Source organism: Lipophrys pholis (genome assembly GCF_963383615.2).
Source record: "Lipophrys pholis genome assembly, chromosome: 20".
Classification (NCBI taxonomy): Eukaryota; Metazoa; Chordata; class Actinopteri; order Blenniiformes; family Blenniidae; genus Lipophrys; species Lipophrys pholis.
The window spans coordinates 13,308,847-13,326,152 of record NC_137648.1 but is presented as its reverse complement, the minus strand read 5'-3'; the positions used below and the strand labels follow the sequence as shown (position 1 = coordinate 13,326,152).

General features: G+C 43.1%; 2 protein-coding genes across 2 annotated transcripts; both read right to left on the bottom strand.

Moving 5' to 3' along the window:
• Positions 1–198: 198 nt before the first annotated feature.
• LOC308125687 (uncharacterized protein) lies at positions 199–11,921 on the bottom strand. Its single transcript, XM_080489616.1, has 11 exons — positions 11,621–11,921; positions 9,981–10,270; positions 8,474–9,088; positions 7,606–7,806; positions 7,058–7,366; positions 6,661–6,731; positions 6,414–6,520; positions 6,143–6,286; positions 4,064–4,195; positions 2,283–2,552; positions 199–1,947 (listed from the first exon to the last, which is right to left on the bottom strand). Exons 2-11 carry the CDS (start codon positions 10,127–10,129, stop codon positions 1,738–1,740), a joined length of 2,208 nt encoding a protein of 735 aa, XP_080345742.1. The 5' UTR covers positions 10,130–10,270; positions 11,621–11,921; the 3' UTR covers positions 199–1,737.
• Positions 11,922–12,164: 243 nt separating this feature from the next.
• otulina (OTU deubiquitinase with linear linkage specificity a) lies at positions 12,165–14,103 on the bottom strand. The gene is made up of 3 exons (XM_080489879.1): positions 13,863–14,103; positions 13,627–13,748; positions 12,165–12,713 (listed from the first exon to the last, which is right to left on the bottom strand). The coding sequence occupies exons 1-3, from the start codon at positions 13,974–13,976 to the stop codon at positions 12,296–12,298; spliced, it is 654 nt and encodes a 217-aa protein (XP_080346005.1). The 5' UTR covers positions 13,977–14,103; the 3' UTR covers positions 12,165–12,295.
• Positions 14,104–17,306: the final 3,203 nt, after the last annotated feature.

Genomic DNA, 17,306 nt, shown 5'->3' with positions numbered 1-17,306 from the left:
AAGACAAACCAACGCCACAGGAAACAGTATTGTGCACATGAACCCTTATTTCCTTCCAGCTGTTACCTTGACTGAGCGGCAGCCTACAGTTTATGAATGTGAGACAATCAAACCACCGAGTCCCTGAGCAAAGCCTGTAACGGCTCGGTTTTCATCAGGAAGGGGATCCAGTAACAACCAAAGACCAGAAAGACGTCACACGTTTGTGATTTTCTGTTTTTATTTAAATGCCGTCCAAAACTCTTGACGATGCAAGAACAATCCTGCAAATGGCATCAGCAATGCTTTACTGTTGACCTTTACCTGCTCTGTAATTAGGGCGAGGAAATAAGCCTCTTCTCACTAATGACCAACATTCATTCCTAATGTGCATCATTTCTAAGGCAACATGGAGGTCCAAGCGAGCCTTTTTCCCTCTGAAGCCGGTGGCTGGGAGCTGGATTGTTGCTGGTAACTGCAGCAACCCTGGCACGTTTCTTTAATTCAGAACAGCTTGGTTAAAGGCAACATGTTACACATTGAGTTTAACACACGCACACGCACACACACACACACGCACACACACACACACACACACACTCGCACAACACACGTCATACCTCTGACACAGGCTGCCATTAATCCTCCGAGTCGTCCGATCGCCACCCGACGGATCATCAAACCCTTCATTGACTAATTCAGCCGACTGACTCGAGATCTGCCACACTTAACTCATTTTTAAATCCATTTCTGACGTCGTCCAAAAAAACAACAATAAATTAATCACAAAGTGCCCAAATTCCAGTGTAAACACCTTGAATTGATGTAGTACGTTTGGCGCTGATCACCCTCTGCATCAGGACTTGACAGAGCAATATGTAAAACATAAAAACATTTGGGCTTTACTTCATCTCAAAACACAAAAAACTTGGCAGCATATTGGGGCCACATTATGGCTTTTTTTTTGTTTGCTTTTTTAAAGTTTGCATTTACAAGATTAAAGCTTTTATTAAAGAATAAAATTAAAATTCCAAAATTAAAATGTAGAAACAATTTTGAAAAAAAGGCAATGGTGAAAATTGTAAATTTTCTGAGATCAAAGTCAAAATAATAAAAGTTGCAATGTCAAGAATAAACTATTTTGAGGGTAAAATCATAAAAGTATACAATGTTTGCTTTCCATTTTAAAGTTTAAGCTTTAATCTTGTAATACAAGAGAATTGTTCTTCTATTTTTTCCTATTTAATGTGGTCCTAATATGTAGTTGTACAATGAAGCCCTGCAAGATAATCTGGATCAAACACGGACGATCCCAGAATATCAGATATGTACACATACTCCGATAGAAAAACTGTGTACAGTACAGTGTGTACAAGATCGTGTCAACCACATCTTGTACAGGGTCTCAAATCAGCATATTGTTTAAAGGAATAAGTCAACATTTTGGGGTGTGCTTATTGGCTTACTCGCTGATGGATGTGGCCACGAGCCTGTTAGCTTAGCATTGATGGAACGAGCTCAGCTTCCTCTGTTCTTTCATGACAAACCACGTGTCCAACAGCAAATCTAAAAGCTCACCAACGACGGTTTTATTCCAGCTAAATGGCTGTAAATGATGAGAGGATGGCACCACCCTGGCATTTGGAAGCAGGCTAACAAGCGTCTCCCCCAAAACGATTCCTTTAATTGGCGAAAATCTGTTCGTGGTGGAGGACCTGAGGGGTGTTTGTATGGCAGGAGGTTTCTCCGCGGTGGCGATCAGCTGGAGGCGAGCTGCTCCTGGAGTTTGGCAGCTTCCACGACCGGCACGTTGTAGTGGCGGTCGTCCTCCGTGACGAGGCACACGGACGGCCAGTCGTCCTTGTGGTCGTCCGGGTAGTACGTCACGAACTCCTCCGTGTCTGCTTTGTACAGTCTGTAAACTTGAATGGTGCACTGCAAGGCGTAGCCCAACAGGAACATCTCCACCTGCGGGGGAAGGACGACAGCGGTGTTTACGGAGGCAGAGATTTGGTTAGTTGGTGCGCACGGTATTTATGGGTGCGGTCTATTTATGGGATTTGGCAATAATAGGTCTGATCAAAACTTCTGCACAGAACAATTACAGTCACAGCAGCTCGCCCTTAAAGCTCCTCGCCCCTCGGGCTGATGGCGCCGAGGTACAGCACCTCAAAAACACCACAAGCAGCGGCATGTTTCCCCGTTCGACTCCACGCCCACTCAAGACGACGACAGTTTATTCAGCCAGGAGTTAGTCAAGGAGAAAGGGCGAGGACAACCCCGGTGATGTTGGCTCCTCTCACCTGCTCCAGCCCGGCGGTGACGCCCACGTGGCTCAGGTGGTTGGCGAGGAAGGCGTGCGGGCAGTCGGACGAGTCGCGCGCGAACAGCAGCCAGCAGAAAAGCGGCACGTCCTCTCCGGCCTGCATGCGGCCGTGCAGCTCCACCGCCCGGGACAGCATCAGCAGCTTGAGCGCCTCCAGCAGCCCCAGCTCCTCCTCCCCGCCCTGGAACACTCGCTCGCACAGCTGCTGCCGCTCCGCGGCCGAGGCGCAGTCCACCGCCGCACGCCACTGCAAACAAAGCAGTAAAACAAATCACGTATTATTATCTTCAAGAAATTAAACGGCTGTACAAAGTTTTTCCCATTACAGCTTCAAAATTCAATATTAGGACTTAAACATCATTAAGGCGATGTGAGTGACTTTATATTTACTTGTCCGACTTTAACGACGAACTGCTTAATGATGGAGAAATATTATTTGGCTGCACTAACTGCTAATGAGGGGAGATATCAATCAAATTCCTCACCAAAACAATTAGTAACAGACAGAAATGTATTTTACAGAAATGTCATTAATTCATTTTTTAAGTCAATTATCAGCGGAATACAGATTTTTTCCTGTGACGTTTTTCCCAGCATTCTCTTCTGTTAACATTCTGTAAACACATATTTAAAGGGTTACAAAAAGAAACTAATAAAATCCTCAAATATGATAAATACAAACAACGAAAACAGGAAAAGGGAAATTGAAAAAATTATCAATGTGATTGATTTGTTCTAAAGTGCATAGAGACAGTACGCATAGACATAAAACAACAATCAATCACTCAGACTTTGTCTGCCCGGCCTGTTTGTTTACATTTTGAATGCTTCCATTTGAACCCAGAGATTTCTGTCTAAAAAGCAGCACCAAATCTGTGAGAGACATCTGTCCATTTTGAAGTATTGGATGCCTCACAGCGGTGTAGTGGTGAGCACTCTGCACTCGTAGTGAAAAGGTACCTAGTTTGTATAGGCACTGGGCGTGATTGAGAGGGAATTACCTGATATAAATAGAAGCACTCCTTCCCATTTCATTCACAAAAGCAGCAGAACTTCAAACACAAAGACGTCACAGCTGTGTTGACATTGTTTATATTGACCCGTCATACAGACGTGTTGACAATGAGACTCAGTATCCAGAAACATCCCGGTTTTCTTTGTTGTTTTTTTTTTTTATCTGAACTTCTCATTCACTTCACAAGCTGTACAAAACAGATTTACAGTGCCTGGTGTGCACATGACATCCGTGCATAGAAACGTGGGGGGGGAAAAAAAGAAAAAAAAGACATTCACTGGATACTTTGTCCGGTGAACCAGTTTTTACAAACGGAGAGAAACCTCATCACTCTGACGGGCATGTAGCGCCGTCTCATAAAAACGGGAAGTGTGTGTAGTAAACAGCCGAATTCCTCGACTTACCAGCAGCAGGGACCGAATATAAATCCTGCCGCGGCCTTCAAACTGTTACACTCAAGAGTTCAAACACTTTCTTTGAGGTTGAAGGTCACTCCATATTTTGCAGAGCAATACCAGCTTGTTTTAATGACACACTGTGAGAAGAAAAACCCAGAAGCAAGCAAGATGTTCGGAGAACTGAAACTCTTGAACATATGGAAGCAATCCCATCTAAAAGCTCTGTGGATGAATATCAATACCCTCAGTGTCTGCAGCCGGGATATAAATAGTGCCGTGGCTACGTCGCCGCGTGTCTTGAAAAGACTTTCTGTGTGTGTGTGTGTGTGTGTGTGGAGGTTCCACCTTGTTCTGCAGAAGATCCAGGTAGCCCCCGAGCTGCCGGGTGGCATCTCCCGTCCCGTCTCCCTGCAGACAGTCTCCAGGAAACGTCCACTGACTTATCAGGTCTTCCTGAGCCGCCAGCTGCTGCGGCAGCTGCAAACACACAGAAACAACCGGAGATTAGAGCTGCCCAACCGACGGCAGATTAGTCTTTTCTGGAGGGAATATCCAGAGTTCTGCTTTCATATATGACTGATAAGTTTTCTTCTTGATGGAGGCGCCCTCTTTTGCGTTTTCACACGATTGCTTAAAACGCTCCTTGGTGAACGTATCCACACACATTGTGAGTCTTTTTCAAATGTTTTAACCGTCTTATGATTATACAGTTAAACCGTGCTTTTGGAGCTGCTTATTTTTCAAGGAAATTGGTGTTTTGAACTCATACATGCTCGACGGGAGCAGCAGCCCATCATCACTGTGCACACCTGTAGCTGCGAAGTCCAAATGTAAAGCGAAAAGTTAAAGGGAAAAGAAAAAGGGGTGAGTATAGAAAACGATGTAATAACATGGAAGCATGAAAATGGCGTCCCCGTCTTGGGTCAATAACATCTCCAGAGTTTTGCGTCTTCTCTGCAAAGGTTAGAGTGGGAATAAAAGCTCTGAATTCATTCTGTAATGTTTCTAACATGTAAACATGTTGAACGACGACCGACAAGTACAGTCGCAAAACAAAACGACGAGCGATCCTGTGGAGTCCGTTCACTTTGAAGTCCATACTGTGCCTGAATATTTAACAACAACTCGACTCTCTAAAGTCTTTTGGGGGCCGTAAAATGTAGCGTGGATGGAACAGCGTGACCTGCAGCCAAAGACCATATAACTTCTGAGGGTTGCGCTGCATTAGCCTCTTACATCAGTTATTTATAACCGTCACAGATGTTTCTCTTCTAACATCAAGTCATTAGTATATGAGGGAAGATTTGTGTGCGTTCACACTGTGTACTCGGTGTGTGTCTCTTTCCAGAGACGGACGTGACTTTGCATTTTTATTTTTTTGCGGTTTTACTAAATCATGATGAATTGAATCTTCCACAGGTCCCACAGGTCTTTTTTAAAAAAGCATCACTGATGTCACCAAGTGTGTACTATCACTGTCACTCCTGAAGCTAATAAATACTATATAAAAGCCTAATATTTACCAGATGAAAATATTTGACAAATAAACCTAACTTTAGGGGCTTCAATTTAGACTAAATTCAGCAAGCATACGGTTTTTTAAATACTTAATTTGAATAATTTTATTATTACATTAACTTATAATATCATTATCCAGCAGTGAAACAATGGAATCTCAACTAAATGACATAAGATCTGTATAATAGTTTGCAGAAAAAAAACATTTGGAAAGTAAAGAGTGGTCATTTGAATAAAGAGCAGATGTTTAAATGTATTTTTCTCTTGACTTTTTTTTGGGTCGACGTTAAAAACATAACTCCAAAAATGACACTGCAATTTTATTTTAACGTTCTTTTTTGTTTGTTTTTTTTAAATCTGCAACATGTGTGAGCTCCTGTACATACAGACTTTACCATATTGTTCCAAAGCTGCTGACCAGGGTTCACAACATTTTGCATTTTGTGCTTCTTAACAAACCCAGCACGGTTAAAGAAAAATACATGAAAATCTGTACGTTCATAAGCAAAAACCAAACTTGTTGTCCTGCCTGCTGGTTCTGCTTTGGGCACACAGCGGAGGACTCTCGACACACACTCGCCTGTCAGAGTCGTCTGTTACACAAGGAACCAGATGTCAAGTGTCAAGGTCTGTAAACAGACTTCTGAGGAGAGGCCAGAACGATCACCGATTCTATTTTAGTTTTTAATAGATATTTCAATGGTGGCACTTCCTGTTTCACATATAGTCTCAGGCCAGTTCTAAACCTGTCAAACCCATTCGAATATCATGTAGTGTTTCATGTGTGGAGGCGCACAAGATAAGCTTCTTACGTATTTCAAAATAAGAGGCCTAGTACTGTTTATAAGGAATCGAGAACCCAGTGTGATGTCAGCATCGTAATACCACATGTCACGGCGTACGCACCGTAGTGATGCCGTCCTCCTGCAGCCACGCAGGCAGATGTGTGCTGTGCGACAACACCTGGAACAGCGTGGCTCTGAGGGCACAGTAGTTATCACCCCTCACTCTCCTCAGGCTGCCGAACCTCTGGGACATCTCCTTATAACCCTGCAGCGGCACACAGAGACGCCACAGGAAGACTCTTATTAGCCATAAACGGAAGAAAAACGCAAACAAACAAACCCAGACGGGCTTTAATGTGAAACATTTCTCCCCAGGAGCTGCAGGCACCGACCTTCTTAATGAGAGCACTTTTGGCAGTGTTTCCTCTCCACTCTCGCTCGCTGTACAACAGAATATCCACCGCCGGGGACAAACTGCATCTGTCCTCCACCTGTAAAACTGAGCGGGCCAGAGGGGAGAAGTGATATGACGGACGGAACAAAAGAAGGACTGTCGACATTTAGCACTGCAGACAGAGGAAGCAGTTGTTTAAAATCTCTGATGTGAGTAAATTACACCGAGGGAAAAGATGTACTGACATTGAGTCTCTCCTGGTTTGTTACTGTGTGATGCAGAAAGCTCCTCGGCTCCTCTGTAAAGATCCTCATCGCTGAGGAAAACATACACAACTCATGAGGACAGTACTTCATGCACAGAACGTTTAGACATTTCTTATTATCATTAAACCCTTGCATAGAGTTCGTATTTCATCCAAGGCTAAAAACTAAATAATATTCAAATAAATCCTTAAGACATTAATATGTTGATGACAGGACAAGGAGAGTAATTTTAAGATTTTGGATGAAAAACATCTGTGCTCTGACAATAACAAGCCCCTTTTCCACATTTCCCTGATTTATCACAAATCTTATAGAAATTGTATTTTAATCTTTCTGTATTTTCAGTCACTTTTTAACCACACATCTTTCCACAGACCTGTTCCCCAGACCGTCCTCCTTCTTGCTGGTCTGTACGACAGCAGCCGTCACGTCCACGGTGGTGCTCGCTGCCAGTTGCTCTTTGTTTTCGGTCGCTGGCTGGCTCTCAGCCTGGTCCGCGGGCGGAGTTTGGGCCTCTGGGGAAGTGCTTTCTGGATCTTCCTTCTCCTTCATCTCGTCATCTTCCTTCACTTTGGGAACATCTTCAATTTTGTCCTGCGCTTCCAGCATTACTTCGTCCCCCGAGGCCTCTTTCAAACTTGTTGCACAATCAGGATCTGACTTTGCATCCTGATCAGAATTAAGGCTAAAGAAAGAGAACATACGAGTTCAGTCATCATGGCTTACACAGTTTGTAGTAAATATGAACCTTAAGTCACATTTCAAATGAAGTAAGCCTTGTTGCAACAACACAGAGGAAGATAAGAAGCTACAGTCATTTTCACAAGACACACAGGAGCGGTAACTCTGCCCCCTAGTGGCCTAAGCGGCACTAACACCTCACAAGAACACTGTTTCGATATGAGAACCCTTGAACGCTTTGACCTCTCGCTGGCGTCAGCTGGAGGGACGGTCTCTGGCTCCTTGACCGAGTCTGATGAGTCCTGGTCCTTGTCGCTGCGGTCGAGTTCGGGGGGCTCCGATCCAGAAGAAGACGGACAAACATCGAGGCTCTTTGTGTCTTCAGGACGAGCCTCCTCCCTGCAGGGCGAGGAGACACTGTGATCCAGGTCCTCTGTCGCAGCACTGAGGCGGGAGGGAGGACAAAGATGGAAGTTTATGTATTATATGAGTATAAACAACATATTCATACTATCTATGAAGGCCATCTTATTAATTTTGAATAATAATATTAAAGTTTGTAAACTCTTCAAATTATTTACGTTTTAATTAGATAATTACACCCTGTGGTTAATAAATGAGAAAAAACTCTCATAAAATGTTACATTTTGAAATACTGGGTTATTATTTTTTATGACAAAATAAAAAAACTAAAAAATTACTAAAGGATTCAAATGTTTCAGTTGAAGTGTAATTAATCCAAAGTTAGTGGTGGTCCATAATATCAAATGTCCAAATATATTTTGGATTAATGATTGAAGGGCCTTTTCCTTGAATCAAACAGTTTAATCAAATGGAGAAACAAAAAGTTTATATATTGTTTTAAAGGAGCACTACTTAAAACTGAAACAATGCCTCAGTGGTACACTGGGGGGCAGTGTTGAATCGCTTCGGTACCATCATGTCTTTCACTGGACTTTCATGTTTTGGCTAAAAGTTTCTAACTTCGGCTGTTGCTTCTTCGAGGGACTCAATACAGCATCTGACAGTAAAAAAAAAACAAAAAACCTGAAACTGTTTGAGAAAAATTAAATAAAGCATAAAACACATTTATTCTTCACCTATAACTCACCAGCTCAACGGTTCTGCCTCCTGTGTCGCTGCAGGGACGTGAACGGGCTGAGCGGCTGCAGCAGAAGGTGCGTTTTGCTCCACCAGCGCTTCGTTATTCCGGGTTAAAACTTCTGTCGACTCGGCTGCGGCGTCATGCACGAGGAGAGGGGAGCGAGGCTCTTCTTTATCGCCGTGCTGAGGAGCGCTCGCTGTGATGTGCTCTGTTGTGTGTGTTTCAGTCTGAGGGGGATCTTCAGAGCGAACCGCGTCGTCTGTCAGCGAGGCAACATCTGGGATTTTTTCCTGCACCAGAGATGCGTCTTCTTCCTTCACTTCTGCATTCGATGCTACAAAAACTTCCTTCTCGGCTGTGGTATTTTGTTCAGGCTGAGAGTTTAAAGTGCGCTGGAGAAGTTCAGCTTCCCCACTGTCGGACGGAGCAGGAGTTGCCTTTATGTCTTTGTCTTGTGCTCGGGTGCCGTTTTCTTTGAGTTCCGATGCTTGGTGGGGGGGAGGTGTCGCCGTCTGGATGCTCTCCGTCTGCAACGGCCCGTTTTCCTGAGTGTTACCGAGTTCAGTCAATCCGTTCTCGGGCTTCGCCGGTACAGCCTTGGCCTCCTCATCGGGACTTTTTCTAAATGAAAAAACAAAAACAAGCCAGAGAGACGTCAAAAAAAACAACCTAAGCCACAACTCCAAATCAGCCGATAAGAGATGTTCGTACCACCAACATGACGCGGCAGCGAGAAGCTCCACAAATACTTCAGCGATGAACGTAGAACAGGAAACTTCTCACCAAAACACTCGTCACCTTTCTGAACAAACCCACCAGCATTTGAGAGGGCAACAAATTCCCTGTCCTGCAAACTGAAAAGACCTTTGGAAACCCCCTTGCCCGTCACAACAGTCACTTCATCACACAGCGCATCCCACTCAAACCACAGCGGGGGAAACAAATCATTTCCACTTTAATCTCCATAACAGATCTTTCAAAGGGTATTTTCCTAAAACACACAGACTTGAAACTGAAATTATTTAGTTTGTTTCGAGTAACAAAACTACAAAAGTAACGATTCTGAAATCTTACAGAGGCCATTTGTTGAAACTCACAATATCTGTGATCAGATTTGTCAACCCAATGCTGCACAGGGAAAACAAACAGAGGATAGTTTGTTAGAAGTTCAATATGTTTCCCTCTGGTCTTAAAGGAAGTTCTGTCCTGCCATGAACTGTCACATTGTCTGACAAGAGTACAGCCTGCTAGAATTAGTCGATGTCCAGACAGACAGTGCAGGATGAGCAGTACATTTAACAGAGCATGAACAGCAAGGGTTCCACTAAGTGTGTCTACACGTAGTTTTTGTGTCAAATCTGAATCAGAAGCAGCAATTATTGTCACAATTTAGTGCTCAAACGAAACTGTCACAACTCTGACGAAAAGTTGTGACCCTACAAGCAGCCACACAAAGCTCAAACCTCTGACGTCCAGCAGCCTTTATAAAACTCAACAGTTCAATCTATCTCACCTTATGTCATCGTCTCCTTCGGGACCGCAGGTGCCGACCACGACCGTGTCTACCGCGCACGCAGTGACCTTCGAGTCATCTTTCAGCAGACCGCTTCGCTCCTCCGCACTGCCACAGGGACTTTCAGTGCGACAGCAACTGTTCCCCATCTGCTCGCTCCCTCTTCACGGGAGGTCGGACAGGTCGTAGCCCCAACAGTGGCGTCGGGGTCCCAAAGTCAACCAGGAGCGACCTGATGAGTCGCTGGAGCGTGGAGACTTCAGGAGTCCATATTAAAGACGGTCAAGCTGCTGATAGAGCAAAGCAATCAATGGTGTTACAACCGATTTTGTACCTGTGTTAAGACTTAAGAAAAAATCTTGATGTTGCAAAGTATAATGGGCAATTACCGGCTTTAAAATGAACTATGTAAATCTGTGTTAAAAAATAATATGACTTTAAAGTTTGTAATTGTTCAAAGCTGTTGTGGCTGTCAGCATGACTCTTACCGCTCCATTTTCTTATTGGCCTATTTTTGTATAAATAGGTCTAATAAATATCAGTATATTCATTCCAAATCATGAAGACAAACTGAATTTTGTTTGAAACTACAACATAATCACATGTGCAGGAATAAATGGGTCTATTCTGAACGGGGTCACACTTGGCTTTCCTATTTAATCTGTAACATATAATCCCACTGTGTCGGTTTTCCATATTAAGCAAGGCAGAAAACAGCAAGAGTAAAAATCTAATTCACTTCAGTCATTCCTTCAGGCTGTGCCCCCCGTGCTCATCTCGGACCAGCTGACACTTGTGACTGGAGTCACAATACAAAAAGCTCACGTGGAAGAAAGCAGTAAAGAAGAAGTGAGCCATGACATTATTCAGGCAGAGACTAAATTCAAATCTCTGGCATGAGCTCCATTTGTATGTCACTTGGCAGTCGTCTCCATGCATGTTGGGTTTGGAGCATAAAGTCCCTCAACAGATGAGACCTGCATGAACTGCAGTCGCTGCTCCAAATGTTAAAGATGATGCAGGAGTCAGGTCAAAATACCGATCATGACTTGGGTGTGGATTGGGTGTTGTTCACTTAATTATACTGAATCATAAATACTTTAAGTATTGCCATGTACTGAAAGACACAATGAAGGGAATCACATGATAACAGCAGTACTCAATCCTGTTTTCTAACCAGACACCCACAAAGTGACTGGAATGGGAGCCTGGATGAGTTAAATTAAGGGTATTGAAACTAATGGAGCTTTATTATTCTCTCCCCTTTAACGACAATCAACAATTAAACTTAACAAGCAAAAATATCTATAATTATTAATTAGAAGATGCTATTCAGAGCTCTTTTTGAATGAAAAGGTAAACAAGAGACGAACCAGAAATTGCCAGGTAATATAAATAGAATGGCGGAAAAGGAAGCTCATGCCCTGACAGTTGTGATACGACTGTAGATCATCGGATCAACACACACTGGGTGACATTGTATTAGTTTATGATGTGGAAATAGAGCTAACAGTCCTGGCTTGACAAAGCGTGTGGAACAGCGTCTGGCATGTACAGCTACACCCTGTTGTTTATGTCAGTGCCTCGCCGGAGGGGAGGGACGTCACTGCTGTCAAAACGCCTTAAATATCCATACATGCCTGATAAAAGCTGCGCTGGAGCGAGACTCTCGGAGCTTTCGGTCCCTCGTCTTCCTCCGCGGAGCTAACGAGCTAGCAGCGGTGAACTCACAGCACAAACATGCCCCACCGGAGAGTGTAACCGCCGCTCGTTGAAGCCGCTGCCACCGCCGCCGTGTCCCTTTCTCACGAGCGACCGCTGCGTTACCGTTTGAAGCGGCCCATTTCAGCTGCAGGGCGGCGTGTTTGATTGCGGAACGTCTGTCGGGACGGAGCGGTTAGCATTAGCATTAGCCTGAGCGGAGCGGCGGGTCACGGTCCCAAGCATGACGTCATACCCGGGAGCTTTGCTGCGTTTAGGAACACCTCGGATATCCCCGTTGTTACAAAAACAATGTTACAGCATCCAATGAATTCAAATCGTATTTTCTGTTTCCTCCACGATTTAAAAAGCAGTGACTGTTGAATTAGAATGTTTGAACAAGAGGTGGTCTTTCATTTAGCCCAGCAATGCAAGTCTTCTCTCTGCTATGTTTATTTAAAAAAAAGTCAAACAAACCAAAAATGATAGCAATTCAAATTTATATTTTACATTATGTACATCACCTGTGTGTTTAAAAAAAACAACTCACACAAAACCTTGTTTTGCTTCACAGTTAAAGCATCCAAGCTGAACTTTGAGCCCGCTGTGACATTTTATAGCCTTTTAATCTCCTCTATGTGAGTGATCAGCTCCTGTGGCAGTCCCAGCTTCAACACAACATCTATACAGTGCTGCAGGAGGGGGTTTAGACCTTCCTCCAAACTGGATGAGCAGTCAGTGGAACGTGACTTGACGTTCCGGTGCTGTTGAGAAGAGTCCAACTCCATTTTTTCTGCTGTCCTGCAGCAGTCCGACTCTTTGCATGCCCCCTCAGCACAGTCGCTCGGCTCCACCTCCAAGTCCTCCATGCTCTCGGAGACATCACTCACACTGGGAGGAGGATTCTCTAGAGCCCTCTTGATGCCAGCCATGATCTGGTCTTCATGCTTTATAACCTCTTGCAGGAGGACAGTCACACAGGCTGGGACGGGGTTTTCAGGATGCTGGATCTGGCACCAGCAGCTTATAGCGCTGAAACACAAACAAAGAGTTGACAGCGTCACATACAATGGCGCAGAGAAGAGACTGGGGGCAGGCATGGGCTGCACAGAAAAGAAGCAACACAAAGGATACTCATGATGTTTCTGTTTGAGAAAGGGGCTCAAAAACGTATAGAATTTGAGGGGACTTTTTTCAGAGTTCAATAACAAGGTGAAGCAAGTAAACATTTACAGGATCAAAGAATTTGACAATTGCTTTATAAAACAGACAAACAGTACAGAAATGCATCAAGCAACAACTACTACAAGGTTATAGCAAGAAAAGTTCCACAACAGCATGAAGCAATGTTTGACACTCGCCGTAAAAACATGTGCAATTAGGACTGATGTCATGAGGCATGACTTCATCATATCATTACCTGAATTAAGTTGTGCACTCTCCTTTAAGACTCACTAATATTATTGTTGAAAATTAAGTTACAGCTGTTCTGTTGATTTCATTTGACATTTCCCAGCATAACAGCAACAAATAAATTCAATACAAAAAGGATCAAATCAAAGAGTACACATGGAATTACATTTGTAAAATCTATTTATACTATTTTATCTTGGGTTTGACACAAACTGGCCTCTGTAACATGATAAAACACTGAGAATCAGGCTCAGAAACACAGAATCACATCAGTCAGAAAAATAAAGAAAGAATACATAGTCAACTTCAAACAGGTGATTTGCTTTAACAAACTCAGCTGTGTAATGACAAACTTCAAAAACCTATCCAAAAGTTACTTAAATTCCTCTCAGTCTGAACTTTAGCAGCTTGTTCTGATCATATTTTGATGATATTGGTGTCACTGGTTTGTATGAATCTTAGTACTTTTTTGGTGTTTAAGGTTTATATCCACACTGTATTCAAATCTTGTTGTGTTTCACACAAGTCTTACCTGATGATCCCCTTCAATCTGCCCACCGCGGCAGTCTGCGCTGCTCCTTCCCTGAAGCCCTGATCGAACCCGGCCTGAAGTGTGGCCTCCTCCCCGGCATCGACCCCGTCCACATAGCCGTCCTGTTGATCCAGGAGGACAGATAGGCGCTCACTGACATGTCAGAGTGACATTATAGCAGGGACACTGAGAGGGAAAGCGGATAGACTGGCAGTAAACAGACACATTAACTTTACCTTGACTCGTTTCTTCATGTTGGACATCCATTCTTTACTCTGCAGACTCAGCTCGTCCCCATTCTCGTCAAAAACATCTTCTCCGCTAAAGGACGCGGCTTTGACCCACGACATGGTGAGTTTAAAACAGACAATATATGTTTTTAAGAGCAAAACAGCAATGTTTGACTGCACATGGGACACGCATAAGCCTAGAGGAAGAGGAGACGAACCGCTGCATCAGCAACCATTCCCGTGACGTCATCACTCCGCGACCGACAGAGGACTTCCAAATAATACATAACAATAAATACATTTTAACACAGACAAACATATAAATTCACTTTTGATTGCCAATTTAATACACACAAATATATAATGTAAAGAACATAAAACTATAAACATGACACACACACACACACACACACACACACACACACACACACACACACACACACACACACACATTCTCAATCCCCCCCCCCCCCCCCCCCCCCCCCCCCCCCCCCCCCCCCCCCCCCCCCCCCCCCCCCCTCATAACAAAACCTCACTAAGTCACACTTGCATTTATATTTTTTCTGAATTCTTTTATTTGCACAAAATATAATACAGAATTACAAGAAATACAACTACACTGTGCTGGAGTACATTTACATAAATCTCTTTAACACGTTTTCAAAAACTGAAATTATTAAAATGCTACATTAAAAATGTCTGTCGAATCGTCCAGGTTTGGGAACATTGGGGCCCGGGGATAGACAAACAAATAGAATACTGGGCACACAAGTTTTCACAAAATGTGTATTTTACATTTTTCAAAAGAAAGGTGTGAATGCATTCATATATTAATTTAATTTAATTTAATTTAATTTAATTTAATTTAATTTAATTTAATTTAATTTAATTTAATTTAATTTAATTTAATTTACCACAGAGTATCTTGTTTTAGGATGGAAATTCTCTTTGTCAGCTACATTTCTTTTGTGGTGAAGCAGCGACAGCGCCATCTTGTGACAGTACAAATCCTGACACTAACAATAACAACCTGCAGAGGGCGCTCAAGCCTCATTATAAAACTTAGTGTGCCCTATACTGGGATCATCATCCTCTTCCTCCTCCTCTTCTTCCTCCTCCTCGAGATTTATCAAAGCTGATTTGCTTTCGAGTTTTAATCATACCGTGTCTATTGAGTTACATACAACGTGCATAAATAATTGTATATAAATAACAATAAAATAATAATACTTTTCCCTTTGCACATGCAGATTATTCTTTTAGGTTTGACTCAGTTTTATATTTTACTTGATTTTAAGATTTGTGGATAAACTAAAATGATTAGATGCAGATTATGTGTCTTAAGACAGATACACTTTAAAAAAACAAAACATGTTTTATGAAATATAGTGTCTTAATGCGCAAAGGGAGATTTTTTTACAGAAGTTACTAAAAGTTGTAAAAACAGAATGGCATAAAATAGATTCCCGAACACCGAGAGAACCGATAACGGTAGAAATCAAACCAAAAGTTATAATAAGCTGCAAATTTAGGTTAGTTATGTGGTTAAATGTGCTCAGCAGCGTTTCACTTACTGTTATTTATTATAAAAGCCTGTGTTTAACTAAAATGATTAAAAGGCGATACATAATAACCCCATTTTGCTTTCGATAGATGAAGCTTTGATCTGAAAATATTCTCATTAAGAAATAAGAGAAAGCTAAATTCCTGTTCAATATTTACCGATCAGTCAGAAACACGTCTGTTGCTGTTTTTGCTCTTTTGCCCACAAAACACTCAACTGTCCATAGAAATGTTTAGTGCAGCTTGAACGCTCCAGATGTTGGAATCTCTGTCCAGTGCATCTTTACAGCTTCCTGTTTAAGTTTTCAAACAAGAAAATGTCATCCGTCATGACAAACACATTATTCACTCATCAATAATGCATCTGGCCTCCCTTTTTCTCACTGTTGAGCAGTGAGAGGGGTAAGAAGGAGGGAGGGAGAGAGAGAGAGAGAGAGAGCGAGCGAGAGATAGAGAGAGGGGGGGGAAAAAAGCTCCTTGTTTTATTTTCAGATTTTCTCATCTTCCATGCCATGCTTTATGGAAAACACAAGAGAGAGCGTGGACAGCGGGTAAATGCATTTCACCTTGGTGGAGTGCATTTGCAGCCGCTGGACAACAATGGCCTTGAGAATACTCCGAGGCCACGGCGGAGTTGTCTCTGTTCTGGAAATGGAGTCGGCCCGGAGGCCTCATTCAGTGGCAGCCACACCTTCAGTTGCCCCCTCGCTCGAAGAGTCAAAACAACCAGCCGGGGCAATCACCTGACACATTTCCATCCAATTTCCACTGCAGAATGTGTTCATTTTCAGGCTAATGGCATGTCATTTTGCAGGAGCCTTTGGTCAAGAATTAATCCTGGAATCAAAACAGATTTTCCGGGGAGCAATCTTCCATCAAGTATTGATTTTTTTACACTCACGGAGCCTGTACTCCCTAATTTAACCTGACAGCCAGCAGCACAATGGACTGGGAGCACCTTGGCGTCTCACAGAGGGAGCTCTCCTCCTCCTCCTCCTCTCCATGAAGTGAAAGAGAGATTGGGAAGGAGGGAGAAAAAGGACTCCCAGATGAATAAAACAAAGAGCATTGCTTACAGAAAACAGAGAGATAAAGCTTCCGTCTCTCTGTTTTACCTCTAATTATGTTTTCGAGGACGGTGCAACTTGGGCAGGTGAGGCTGAGAGGGAAGAGGGGAGAGTGTTCTGGGGCCATCAGCTATCATTATGGGCCTGTTGACATCTCCCTGTCTTTGAGTGATTCTCATCTGTGATTTCCCCTGGCCATTTTCTGCAGATGCACGAAGAGGGGTTTCATCATGGCCCCATAAAAAGGGTCCAAAGTGTCCGCACAGGCCCTCACTAATAAGAAAGCAAAGATGTGTCCGACCATGTCACTCCTCTCCCATCCATATCTGCTCTCTTGATGCCGTCAGATATGCAATCATTCTCTTTTGGCTCCCTCTTCTCGTCGTCTCCCTCTCCCTCTGTATGTGCTGTAAGTATACTATACCGTACGTAGAGGTCAGCGGGATGAGAGGATGATGGAGGGCACGGCCAGTTATTTTCCTCTAGCTCTTAAAGCTACGATGACCCATGTGCAGGGAAGTTGCACTTTGCCAAAGGGTTTTTCCTCGCGCTGGTTACAAACTACCTGACACAAGAGAAACTATTTCAGTTTTCATCTGGAGCTCTTAACTTGTAATCAAACATTTTTGGGGGGGAAGAAAAAAAAAAGAATGTTTTTCCTGATCATAGTCAAGATTTGGTAGCACAGTTTCTGCACCCACGTATGAACAGACAATGAAAGCCAGGATAAAGCTCTTTATATGGCTCTCGATTATGCTGATTCATTAATTTAATATACAAGATACTTTTTGACAATTTTCTACCCACATGTCCGGCGTTG

What these genes read in the sequence shown, in the direction of transcription:
- LOC308125687 (XM_080489616.1), bottom strand. Translation starts at nt 10,129, where the DNA reads ATGGGGAACAGTTGCTGTCGCACTGAAAGTCCCTGTGGCAGTGCGGAG. An exon ending in AGGAGGACGGCATCACTACG is followed by an intron (nt 4,196 to 6,142) that starts GTGCGTACGCCG and finishes GTGTGTTTGCAG; the next exon opens with CTGCCGCAGCAGCTGGCGGC. An exon ending in TGGATCTTCTGCAGAACAAG is followed by an intron (nt 2,553 to 4,063) that starts GTGGAACCTCCA and finishes CTTTGTTTGCAG; the next exon opens with TGGCGTGCGGCGGTGGACTG.
- otulina (XM_080489879.1), bottom strand. Translation starts at nt 13,976, where the DNA reads ATGTCGTGGGTCAAAGCCGCGTCCTTTAGCGGAGAAGATGTTTTTGAC. An exon ending in ACATGAAGAAACGAGTCAAG is followed by an intron (nt 13,749 to 13,862) that starts GTAAAGTTAATG and finishes CTGGATCAACAG; the next exon opens with GACGGCTATGTGGACGGGGT. An exon ending in AGATTGAAGGGGATCATCAG is followed by an intron (nt 12,714 to 13,626) that starts GTAAGACTTGTG and finishes TTTGTGTTTCAG; the next exon opens with CGCTATAAGCTGCTGGTGCC.